Raw genomic sequence first — 12392 nt, 5'->3', positions numbered from 1 at the left:
ATGGAACCAAGAGAGGTTCTCATTATGGAAGAGTTTCTTAGCCCATTGAGGTTTCCAGAAGAATATGGCCTGTACCACATCAGAAATGCAGCTCCCCAGATGGCCACAATATGGGCAAATATAACTGGAAACTTAGAACCATGGCCAATGAAATATTCTGTGGGTATCTTGCCTTTGGAAGCAAGTGAACTAGACTAGTAATACAAATAAAATTTCTTGGAAATTCAAACATTAATAACAGATAGCATGAATTGAGCATGTGCTCTGTGTCAGGCACTGCTTAAGAGACTTATCTGTATCAGCTCATATCTCCTTAGAACAATCCTATGAAGTGATAACATTATCATCCTTATGCTATAGGGGAGCTTACTACAGGAGAGTAAGCCAAACACAGAGCAGCCTAGATGGATATTTTAGTACACAGTTGATATGCCCTGTGTCTTTTTATTGGGATAGAAGAAATGGAACAATGAGTGAATACAGAGTTGGTCATTTCTCATTCTCGACTTGCTCCTATTCTTCTACGAAAATATTACTGTGTGTGCTAGAAGAACCAATGAAAATAAGCTCTAATGTATAGTTATTTGGAGTTCAGCATCTTTCCTTTTTCCAATAATCCTTTTGCATTCATAGCAGTTATTTTTGGAATCAGTGTTTAATAATATGATATCAACCAGTACTGCAAGGCTGTGGCTACGTGTGTGTATGTCTGTGTGTGTGTATGAAATTCCATATATAAGTCTAAGTCTGTATCTTTTCTGTGTTGGGAGGGCTTCAGACATGTAACTGAGGCCCAGGGCACAGCAGCAGGCAGTGGGCGGTTAGGAGCTCCTTGACAAGTAAGGACAGACACAATTAAAGATGTTAGGACAGTTGTGCTGCTTAACTGATTACACTGATGATTCCAGGTCCTCAATTTTCAATACAGAAGTGGCTCTATCTTTCTGGAAACTGAATAAAATTGAAAATCTCACAAAATTTCCTTAGTACTCTATACCAAACAAATGTCCTTCAGTCAACCCTAAGGTAGGAACCAAGTGTTAAGTTTCTTTTATCTGCTACAGTTAGTCTATCTTCTTTGCATGCAGTAGGTGCTCAAAAATGTCTGTTGACCACAGAAAAATATCTTGAGATGAACTGTTATTGGAGTGGTTAGGACTTTCAAGTGCATCACTTACAGTCTTCTCCAGAATAGAGAGTCACTGAATGAGGCTCAGGCCCTGAGCCCAGTTGATTGATGGCTTGGACTTGAACATCATATGGAGCATAGACAGTAGGCGTCATCACCCGCAAGGTGTGGTTTGTGACTGTTTCTTCTTCCCATTCCACTGGGGCTCCTTGTGGCTTCCAGGTCACTCTGTACTCCAGTCCTGGTCCATTCTGCTCCATGGATTTCAAAGGCTAAAAGAGAAGGCAAGACACATGCGGTGTGAGCACAGATACGTGCTGCTAGATGGTGGCAACAACTGACCTGATATTTCATCCCAGCCATAGATCTGTGTGTCTTGTGGCGTTGACTGATTGTCTGCCTCATGATCACATGATGTGGATGTGATCCCACACATGTCCAGGCCCCATCCCACCCAATGAACTGGAATCACAGGATTACTACCCAGAAATCTGAACTTTCTATGTGGCATAGGAAACACTGCAATACAGGAGCGTTTCTTGGGGGATTTCAAATCCCCCTCTTTGGTTTAGAAACAATTGTGAAAAATTTTGTCATTCTGTAAGCTTCGTTTTGAAACTTAATCCCCTACTTCCCTAAGTATCGAGAAGTGCACACATTAGACGCCTGGATTATACCCTTGGGTTCAATCATATACGAAGGAATCCACTAAGAAATTACACAGAGGGTTTTAACTTTTATTAATGCTTTCCTGTCTATTCTACATTTCCACTCCCAAAGAATTGGCAGGTTTATGAAGGGCATGGACATGAATTCCATGGTTGTGAGATTTCCCTACAGCTTTTCAGGTAGGACTCTTTTCTCCATATGGCTCCATTCTTCTCCATCTCCCCTCCATTACAGGAATAAGTAAAACTGTATTTTTGGAGAATATGCATGTTTATACTGTAATGCCCAGAAGCTGTATCTCCTCTCTGTAATAAAGCAATTCCTCAGCTCCTTGACTATTCTGTTTCTTTCTTTAAGAGAAAATGCCCCCACTTTTCATAGTAGTAAAGGAATATTTAATGGAAGAATTTCTAGCAGAGGAAATTGGTTCTTTCCATTTTGTTTTTAATTGAGCAATACTTCAATTCAAAAAACTGTTGATGTGACTTAAACCATTTGTTAAATTTCACAAAAATGGGGATATGCGTTTAAATGAATCACTTATATAAAATACACTTAAAAATGTGATTCTAATTCATAAAATTGACTTACATAAACAGTAGTTTTGTCTGTGTATGTGGGCAATTCAATAATGTCATATGTGGTATTCTTCCAAAATTTGTAATGCTTCTCGGCTCAATCTAATTTATGAAACTACTTATTAGAGGTGTGTTTGGAATTAGGTTGAAAGCATAGTGCTATATCAGCAAAATGATTTCAAGCCTATGCTTGTTCTAAGGTGACTACTTAAATTAGTTGGGAGAAAAAAAACAACACAAAACAAAAACCTTGTGAGATTTTCCACAGTCATTGTTCATACTTGCATTCGTTGGAAAATTTTGGCCCGGAATATTTTTTTTAGTATAATATGGATATAAATCCACCAGAGGCTTTCAAATTGCCAAGATGAATTGAACCACAAGCTTTTAGTTCCACACTCCAATCTGTAATTATAATTCCCTCAGCCTCTACTGATATTATATGTGCACAAATAATATTATTCAATTTACTCTGTTTTTCTCCAAGGAAAATAGTTTCATTTGATAAAGCCCTCTGGCAAATTTTAAAATAAATTGTATCATAGAGGTAATAGTTTTAAGAAAAATTGCTTATCTAAATTCCCAGCCTCTTTGGTGCCTGGGCTTCTGAAGTAAGAGAGGGAGTGCTTTGCCTATGGCTTTCCAATAATGACCAATACAACCTCAGCAAGTTCTTGAATTAGTGCTCCAAAAAAGGGAAGGCCAGAAGGAGCAAGGGCAGAGCAGTGAGGAAGACCACACTCCTCTCCCTCTCCCCATAAAGCTGCTCATGAGGAAGGAATTTTTAGAAAAGGGTTTCTTAACTTGGGCATATATGAGTCCTTGAGTGGTGCAAAAGGTTAACGTGCTTAGCTGCTAACCAAATGGCTGGAGGTTCAAGTTCACCCAGTGGTGCCTAAGAAAAAGGCCTGGAGATCTACTTCTGAAAAATCAGCCATTAAAAGCCCTATGGAGCACAGTTCTGCTCCGACACACATGGGGTCACCAGGAGTCAGAACCAACTTGAGGGCAACTGGCCAACTTTTCTAGGGATCCCTAGACGAGTTCCGTGGATGGCCTTCAAAGAATCTGAGAAGCCTATGAAATGGTTAGCAAAACTTTCTGTGTATAATTTTGTAAAAAGAGAGCCTATACTACTGTCAGAAGAGATCTGTGAACCAAGCAAGGTTATACTACTGATCTAGAATCTGGATAGTTTGCTGTAATGCCTTAATGTCATTTTAAACCACAACCAAACCAAACCCATTGCCATCGAGTTGATTCTGACTCATAACAACCCTATAGGACAGAGTAGAGCTGTCTCATTGAGTTTCCAAGGAGCATCTGCTAGATTTGAACTGCCGAACTTTTGGTTAGCAGTGTAGCTTTTAACCACTACACCATGAGAGTTTCCAGTTCCATTTTAAAGTTGGTGGATTTTCTTATTCCTCTTGCAATAAAAATAATAAAACTGAGGTCCCTTAGCAGTTAAAACTTGGCTGTGGCCATATAACCAAGTGACTGAAGAAATCTCTATTTCCCAACATTTGTGGGGTTTTTGTTGTGCCTTTGAAATTAGAAATTTAATATTTGGTTAAGGGAAGCTCAAAATTAACATAAAATGCATATGATTAAGAACACTGGAAACGTCAAGCAAAAACCCTTTTTATAAAATTATTTAACTGACCAGGTTTGCAGTGGGCTCTTTTTTGCTGTTGTTTTGAAGAGTACGGCATTATTATTTTTTGACACTGAAAACATATGGTGATTCATAACCCACCTAATATATGGAAAATGACTTTTAGAAGACAATGTGAACTAAAAAGACTAGCTCTACCATTAAGTTAAAATTTAACATGTTACTTTTAATTTACTTATGCTTAATGTAAAAACAAACAAGAACGGCAACAAAATTAAGAATGGACAATCCGTTCCTAGTGTTGAAATGCTTTATTAATCCGTTTGTGGGAGATCAACTGTTTTTGTTTTAGTACAAATGTGTCTCTCTGACCATTATCTTTTAGATAGTTTTGTGAGTCAATGTCTGAGTGGATGTGGTAATTTATCCGTAGTATCTGCTTGTCAATTTGGAAAATTTCTGGCATGTAACCCCTTTCTACAGGATGATCCATGCAAAATAATACTCAATGAATGAATGTTCTTAACTCTTCAGTTACTATCTGTTTAATGGTATACCAGTCACTTTTTATGCCTCCAGATTTTGTAGGTAGACATTGTTCTGGTTCTAATGCATTTAGCATCAAGGTGGGTCTCTTTTGAAATGTGTGAAGCTCAGCAGACCTGAGCTGGAGCCACACTGTTGTGTAACATGAACATTAGATTAGGGGGTGCTTCCTGGATGTCTTAAGTTTTCTAGGCTTTTGCCTTTTTTTCCCCCTTATTCCTTTATTTTTGTGAGATAAGGCTTGTAAGCATAATTATGGCTTCCCTTGTGATAGTTAGGGAGCTCTGATGGGTTTGTTTTGGTTTTTCTGTGTCATATTTGGAAAACCAGAGGTTCCCCAAGTAACCTAATGAAAAGGCATCACAATAAAATCTCTGTTTAGTTCTTATTGGTATATTGTCATACCACGGATTGATGGCACCTGAGTGCCACTCGCCTCATTGGTGCCTTGTATTAAAACCAAAAAAACCAAACCCGTTGCCATAGAGCACAATAGTGATCCCACATGACAGAGTAGAACTGCCTCATAGGGTTTCCAAGGATTGCCTGGAGGATTCGAACTGCGACCTTTCGGTTAGCAGCCAAACTCTTAACCACTACACAACCATGGTTTCCAGTGGCTTGTATTACCAGATCACATTTCTCAGAATCCATGTTACCAACCAAAAATTTAAACCCATTCATTTAGTAAGCATGCATTCCTATACTGAAAGCACACACCATTGGAAAAAAAAAAATCTTTAAAATAAAAATTTGGTAATGAAAGGGTTTCTGTAGCTATTAGATTTCTGACATTTTACAATAATATGAAACAAAATGAAACATATTGTGAATGTAACTATCAATCTGGTTCCAAATCCCTCTGACTACACTCCTCCTTTACTTACTGAATTACTAAATTATATGTTGTTTGCTCTTTAAAGACAAATTATAAACACTTTCTTAGTTTAGTCCCATTCTTCCTGGAACAGAGCATTAGTAGACAGTCTTGTGCATCTTTTAGGAAAGAAAGGAAAAAAAAAAAAAAATAGAGGAACTTTTAGGTGAGATGAGCACCTAAGGGGATTGAAGATTTCTGCCCTCTCTTCATTGCTGACTCTACCTGGCATCTGGGTAAACTCCTTAAGCTCTGAGAGTCCCAGCTTCTCTATAGGAAACAAGGCTGATACCATCGAGCTACTGTAGCTTGGAGTGGTGAGGATTAATGGGTCCATGTTAGTATAACATTTTGTGCTTCTCTGAAAAACTGACTTGATAATTATATAGTTTTACTCATACCTAACCACTTATATTATCGTACAGAAATTTCTATAGAATTTAAAGAGGATAAGATGGAGATTCCCTAAAAGAATAAAAGACTCATGGATAGTTCCAGACTATAAATTAAACAATTCTTGTGAACACTGTAATGACCACTATTTATAACCAGAAAATTCAAGGAAGGAATAACATTCCTTAATATATCTAGGTTTGTTACCTTACCAATTTTTTTCAAGTTTTATACATTTTAAATTTATAAAACTTGATTCATTGAAATAGAAATAAAGGGTTAGTGCTGATATGAATATTATTGGCTAAATATTTTTCAGGTATAGGTCATGAGATTATGTAATAAGGGAAAAAAGCAAAGGAAACTTTACACATTCTAAAATTCTATAACAAATCATATCTGGAATAAGAAGCAGAAATAAATTAGTACATTCTACCATAAGTTAAAAAATACTCTATTTACAAAGAAAGCAACATTGAATTCAATGTTGGTGACCTATTACTAACCAGAATGATTGAAGGTGGGTCAATGAATGTTAATGTTCATGAAATATGTCCAAGAAATTAGATTTAAAAAAAAAAAATTCCACTGCTACAGAATAAATTTGAAAATAACTCTAAAAACATTAATCTTCTGAGCAAATATAAATTTTCATAAGAAATTCAAAGATTAAAATGCATTTATAACACTACTGAAATATGTAAAGAGAAAAAGGTGGACTTCGAAGTCTAAAGACATCCAAGTTCAAGTTCTCACTTTGTTAATTTCTAGTTGTGCAGTGACAGGCAAAACAATTACCCTGGACCTCAGTTTCTATGCCTAGCTCAAGATATGAATGATGCTTTCTTGACAAGGTTGTTTTAAGAACTAGAAATGGGTATATAAAATGCCTAACAGTGCTTAATAAATGATGACTATAACTTGTGGGCCATCTTTTTGATATAGGTAATATTTAGGAGACTATACTCTGAAATTCAGAAAAAAGGTTTTCAGGGTTTTTTGAATACTACAGCATCTACGACATCGGTAGTAAAAGTGTTAGAAATCTGAAACTTCTGGCAATAGATTCCAAATAATTTCAATCTATATTGTCTTCCTTAAATCAGGTAGCCATGCTAAACTCTCTTTCACAACTGACCCTTCTAATTACAACGATCATTATAATATTTAATGATGGTGACTGACAAATACATCTCATCCCCAGAAGTTACTTTGTTGTTCTTTAAAAACTACAGTCTTCTATTATTGTACTTAGCATGCAGATCTAAAAGAAAAAAAAAAAAAAAATACAAAGCACATTGAGGAATATTTACCTCCCATTTTATAATCATTTCCTTGGGTTGAGAAGCTTGAACCCTTATGTTTTGTGGATTCTTGTCTGGAGCTGAAAAATTCCAAGCATTAAAATGATTTTCCCATTATATGGTAATGTACAGGTAAATCACCATGTCATCCTCCACCCCACTCCCCAAAACTGATTTTTGAGTAACTTTGATATTTATTAATTTCATCTGCACTAGATTCTAAAAATAGATTTAAAGCTTTTAAATAACTGTTTTATTTAAAAGAGTAACGTAATATTCCTGGACTGACATAATCCACACTCAATGAAGAGTAGATATGTCTAAGTGTGTGTATGTATGAAAAACTAAAACCAAAAAACCAAACTTGTTGCCGTCGAGCCAAGTCCGACTCATAGTGACCCTACTGGACAGAGTAGAACTGTCCCATAGGGTTTCCAAGGAGCACCTGGTGGACTTGAACTGCTGAACTTTTGGTTAGCAGCCATAGCTCTTAACCATTATGCTACCAGGGTTTCCAAGCAGGTTTTACAAAAGAATATATATTCTTTTGTAAAACCTGCTTTCTTAGGCACTATGAACTAAAAAGTTGCTGTTTCTATTGGAATTATCATTAGAAAAGTATTTGCAAGTATTTGCCTCTAGGCATGTAAATTTAATATCATCCATAAATATCAACAACCAATTTTAAGAGATATTAGACAGGAAATAGCATGTAACGTAGCCATAGGAGTCCCTGAGCTGTGGTAATGATTAATGAGCTTTGATGTTAACCGAAAGGTTAGAAATTCCAGCCCACTCAGAGGCAACATGGAAGAAAAGCTTGGAATCTACTTGGTGGGGTGGGGGTGAGGGGAAGGGGGGACAGCCATTAACAACCTCTATGGAGCACAGTCCTATTCTGACACACATGGGGTTGCCATGAATCAGAGTTAACTTGAAAAAAAAAAAAAAACTTGAAGGCAACTGGTTAATGTAGCCATTAAATATATTCCAATGGATCGATTTTATCAGAAAGGGCTAAGAATGGAATCCAGTGCTAAATTCAGTCTATACAAAAATAAAAGAAGTATTTAATTTAGTTAGTACTTCTATTTGCAACTTCTTTGCCCAAAAAAGAGAATTATATCCTAGCATATTTATTTCACCCAGAAAAAAAGAAAGAAAATATGCTATGACCTCATAGATGGCCAGTGCCAATTTAATAACACAAATTTTAGCTCTGTTATTCTTAAGATGAAAATTTTTTTTTAAGTACTGGGAATTTAGTTAGATATTGAGATACAAAGATACACTAAATGTATAATAACTAATGGTGTTAGATAAATTAAAAATGTAACAAGATGTCCATAAGGAGTCAAAAGATTTATTCCAGAAGGGTGAATCCTTGACTTTCTAGATATTGTGCTTCTGTTTAGAACTTACTTTATGCTATCTAATTTAAACATGATAGCTATCAGAAATTACTCAGAGCAATGCTTGCTCGTATCAAATAAAAAAAAACCCCACTGCCGTTGAGTCGATTCCGACCCATAGTGACCCTATAGGGCAGAGTAGAACTGCCCCATAGTTTCCAAGGAGTGCCTGGTGGATTTGAACTGCCGACCTCTTGGTTAGCAGCTGTAGCACTTAACCACTATGCCACCAGGGTTTCCTTGCTCGTATAATACCCTCTAATCCCCCGCTGTCTAACAAACATTTATGCAATAATTATGTTTTTTTTTTATATACTTTGAGTAAAGAGCTCTGGTGGCACAGTGCTTAAAGCGCTTGGCTGTCAACCAAAAGGTTGATTGCTTGAACCTACCGCTTGGTGAAGGAAAGATGTGGTTGTCTGCTTCCCCAAAGATTTACAGCCTTGGAAAGCCTATGGAGCAGTTCTACTCTGTCCTACAGGGTCTCTATGAGTCAGAATCAACTCAAAGGCAGTGGGTTATACTTTGAATATTTTGTGTTATTAGTTTACAGAATTGTTTAAGCTCTCTATGTGGGGACATTTAAAATCCTACACCACTCTCTCAATCTTTTAATTTTTTTCACACATTCAAAGATAGAGCAAAACTGGAGCCCTGGTGACACAGTGGTTAAGAACTCGTCTGCTAACCAAAATGTCGACAGTTTGAATTCATCAGCTGCTCTTGAAAACCCTATGGGACAGTTCTACTCTGTCCTGTAGGGTTGCTATGAGTCGGAATTGACTCCACAATATTTTGTTAGAAAACTGATGTGAGAACCTACATACCTGCTGGAGGTGTTTCATGGTGGTCTGATGGCTGGCTGGGTTGACTTCTCCCTACTTCATTCACAGCTATGACCCTGAACTGGTATCTCACAAATGGAGCCAAAGATAGCATGACTGTTGTTTCCTTTCCTTGGACTCTAGTCAATTCCTCCCATCTTCCTGGTTCCTCTTTGTTTCCTTCAAATTCTACAATATACTCTGGCATTATGAAGATGGGGGGGGGGAAAAACAGAATCTACTGAGTATGCTTAAGTTATATGAATATTTATATACAATTTGACAGTTTAAAGGGATGTTTAAGAAGGATAATCCACCAAAGGTGGCAAAATGACTTTAATATTAATTTTGATTCTGTAATGTAAGTATAATTGTCATCCCAAGTCTTCCCTACCACTGATGTTGCTATTGTGGTCATCGCCAGCTTCCCAAGAGAGCCGAACACTCCTGTTCTGTCTTTCAGACAAGAGAAGGTTTTCTGGTGGATCCGGCAGATCTAATGAAAGATGAAGGTAAGGAAAATGCAGATCATTGTCTTTGTTTACCTGATTCCCTCACTTAGCCATTTTTCTTCTTGGCGGTCCATGTCTCTACACTGAGTTGTCCATATCTCACCAGTCTTTCTGGTTCTTTTTCACATCTGTTTCCCAGTTGGAGGTGTTATCTCCCTCTATGCACACAATAGTTCTCAAAAGGGGTAGTCATTAATAATGCTGATTCCGAGGCCCTGGCTTACTGAATGAATTGGGCCTAGGAACCTGCATTTCTAAACAATTCTCTAAAGCACTCAAGTTTGAGAATCATGATCTATCTCAAACGGACTACTTACTTTCTTCCAGCTGGTATGCTTACTCATACGCCGAATTCATTTCCTGTATTTTTTTTTTAATGTGACTAAGCAGGGCTTCCAGAGTAGGGGCCAGATTTTATTAACCTTTGCATTGTCCACAGTGCTTTGCATATACATGTTTTGTGACTAAATGAGTAAGTAAAAAATACATTATGGCTTCAGTCATGCATATAATTGTATTAGAGCAATAAAAATGAGGTGCGATGGTTATAGAAAAATAAGATAGAGGTATGTGAGCTCAGTCTTTTTTCTGCAACTGCTTTGAATTTTTATTGGAATTTATAACAATGAATTTTCAGGATATTCTAGCAACTTCTATAGTCTCTTGGCTTTGAGTTCTGAAAAAGAGTAGGAAGACAGTGTATCTTGGAAGAGGAAGGTTTGGCACTGATGAATGCTGTGACAGAAACTAGAAAGTTGAATAGGCGGTGACAAATTTTAAGAGCATCAAAGTATAGGGAAATTGCTGACACTTTTAAAATAACAGCAACAGTAAAAAGAGATCTCTGTAATGGTCCTCTCGAAATTTGGTTTGAATTCTCCTGTATTCTAGGACATCGGTCTTTTCTCAGAGAAAGCAATGAATATATTACCAATTGTAGCCTTTCAATGGGCTCTTTCTTCTACAAGCGGGAAGCAACGTATACTGCTCCTATTGAATGTTTACCAATAACTGGAAATTTACATTGATAAAAAAAACAAAGAAATGTTCTCTTCAACTCATAAGGGAACATGTTTATTTTTAAAATGTATTTGGTGACTGTTCAAACTTTAGGGCCTTAAATAAATTCTTTATCAACAGATTTCAGAATCTCTGAGTTCTGAAACTTAGGTTCCCCTTCAACACTTACTAAGAGCCCACTCATGTCTCAAGGTTGCTGAAGCAAACGGTGCAGCAGGTTGCATCTGAGATTAAAATCTGATCCCTCTGACATGAAAAGGAATCAAACTGACCTGGGGCTGATGGACTTCCTGCTGAGACTTCAAAGAATGATACTCTCAAAGGAAGTCCATGTGAAGGCTTTTGAAGTAACTTCAATCTAAAAAGGGTCAAGAATATGCTTTTAAAAATGGTTTTCCAAGCGGGGGGAAGGGGAGTCCCCTTGGAAGCTGCTCATGGGTCTATAATCATTTGTTACTATTGGTTCCTAAGAGTCTTAGTCATCTAGTGCTGTTATAACAGAAATACAAGTGGATGCTTTTAACAAAGAGAAGTTTATTCTCTCTCTGTCTAGTAGGCTACAAGTCCAAATTCAGGGCGTCAGCTCCAGGGGAAGGCTTTCTCTCTCTGTCAGCTCTGGAGGAAAGTCCTTGTCATCAGCCTTCCCTTGGTCTGGGATCATCTGGACCACTCTGCTCCCAGCACTGCTTTCTTGGTGTTATGAGGTCCCCATGTCTCTCTGCTCCCTTCTCCCTTTTATATCTCAAAAGAGATTTGCTTAAGACAATCTTATAGACCTCATCAATATAACTGCCGCTAACCCATCTTATTACATCATAGTGATAGGATTTACAACATACAGGAAAATCACATAAAATGGTGGACAATCACACAATACTGAGAATCATGGCCCAACCAAGTTGACAGATATCTTTGGGGGACACATTTCAATTCATGACACTAAGATAAGCTTTTTTAAAACCAGAGATTGACCTAAACTATTAGAAAAAAATGACTAAGAAAATGCAGCCTATTTCATAGAATAATTTCATAGAATATTCTTTAAAAATTGTCTATTTTTATTCTGGTGATGCAGTGGTTAACAGCTACAGCTGTTAACCAAAAGGTTAGCAGTTCAAATCCACCAGCCACTCCTTAGAAACCCTATGGGTCAGTTCTACTCTGCTCTATAGGATCACTATGAGTCGGAATCGACTGAATAGCATATAACAATTCTAAAAAAAAAGGTAGTTTAGTTTATACATAAGCAGTATATAGTCATAAAAAAAGAGCCACTACTTATTTAAAATTACCAAAACTAAATGGTTCTAGAAGATGGCAGCCAAATCACAAGACTGAAATTTAGAAGTTGAGGACCAAGTGGTAAGGAACCCAGTCCCCTTGTTGCCTGCCACTGCTCAAAATATTTAGGGACAAAATCCAGGAATTTTGAGACTTATTCCTATGTTCATGGTGCCTGGGATAAATTTGAATTTACCTGAAGGTCAGTCTGGTTGGAATAATTACTAAA

The 12392-nt window shown here is 37.1% G+C and overlaps 1 protein-coding gene across 7 annotated transcripts in view; it reads right to left on the bottom strand.

Moving 5' to 3' along the window:
* Positions 1–12392, bottom strand: part of CHL1 (cell adhesion molecule L1 like) — a 232568-nt gene that overhangs the window by 18116 nt on the left and 202060 nt on the right. For all 7 annotated transcript variants that reach the window (XM_049862001.1, XM_049862007.1, XM_049862008.1 and 4 more), the window contains 4 exons: positions 9745–9846; positions 9354–9551; positions 7124–7194; positions 1179–1401 (listed from right to left, as the gene is read on the bottom strand). In XM_049862001.1, the coding sequence (XP_049717958.1) occupies positions 1179–1401; positions 7124–7194; positions 9354–9551; positions 9745–9846 (594 nt within the window). The remainder of the gene's footprint in view (positions 1–1178; positions 1402–7123; positions 7195–9353; positions 9552–9744; positions 9847–12392) is intronic.

Source organism: Elephas maximus, chromosome 20 (assembly GCF_024166365.1).
Source record: "Elephas maximus indicus isolate mEleMax1 chromosome 20, mEleMax1 primary haplotype, whole genome shotgun sequence".
NCBI lineage: Eukaryota > Metazoa > Chordata > Mammalia > Proboscidea > Elephantidae > Elephas > Elephas maximus.
This window is presented reverse-complemented; position numbering and strand designations above follow the sequence as displayed.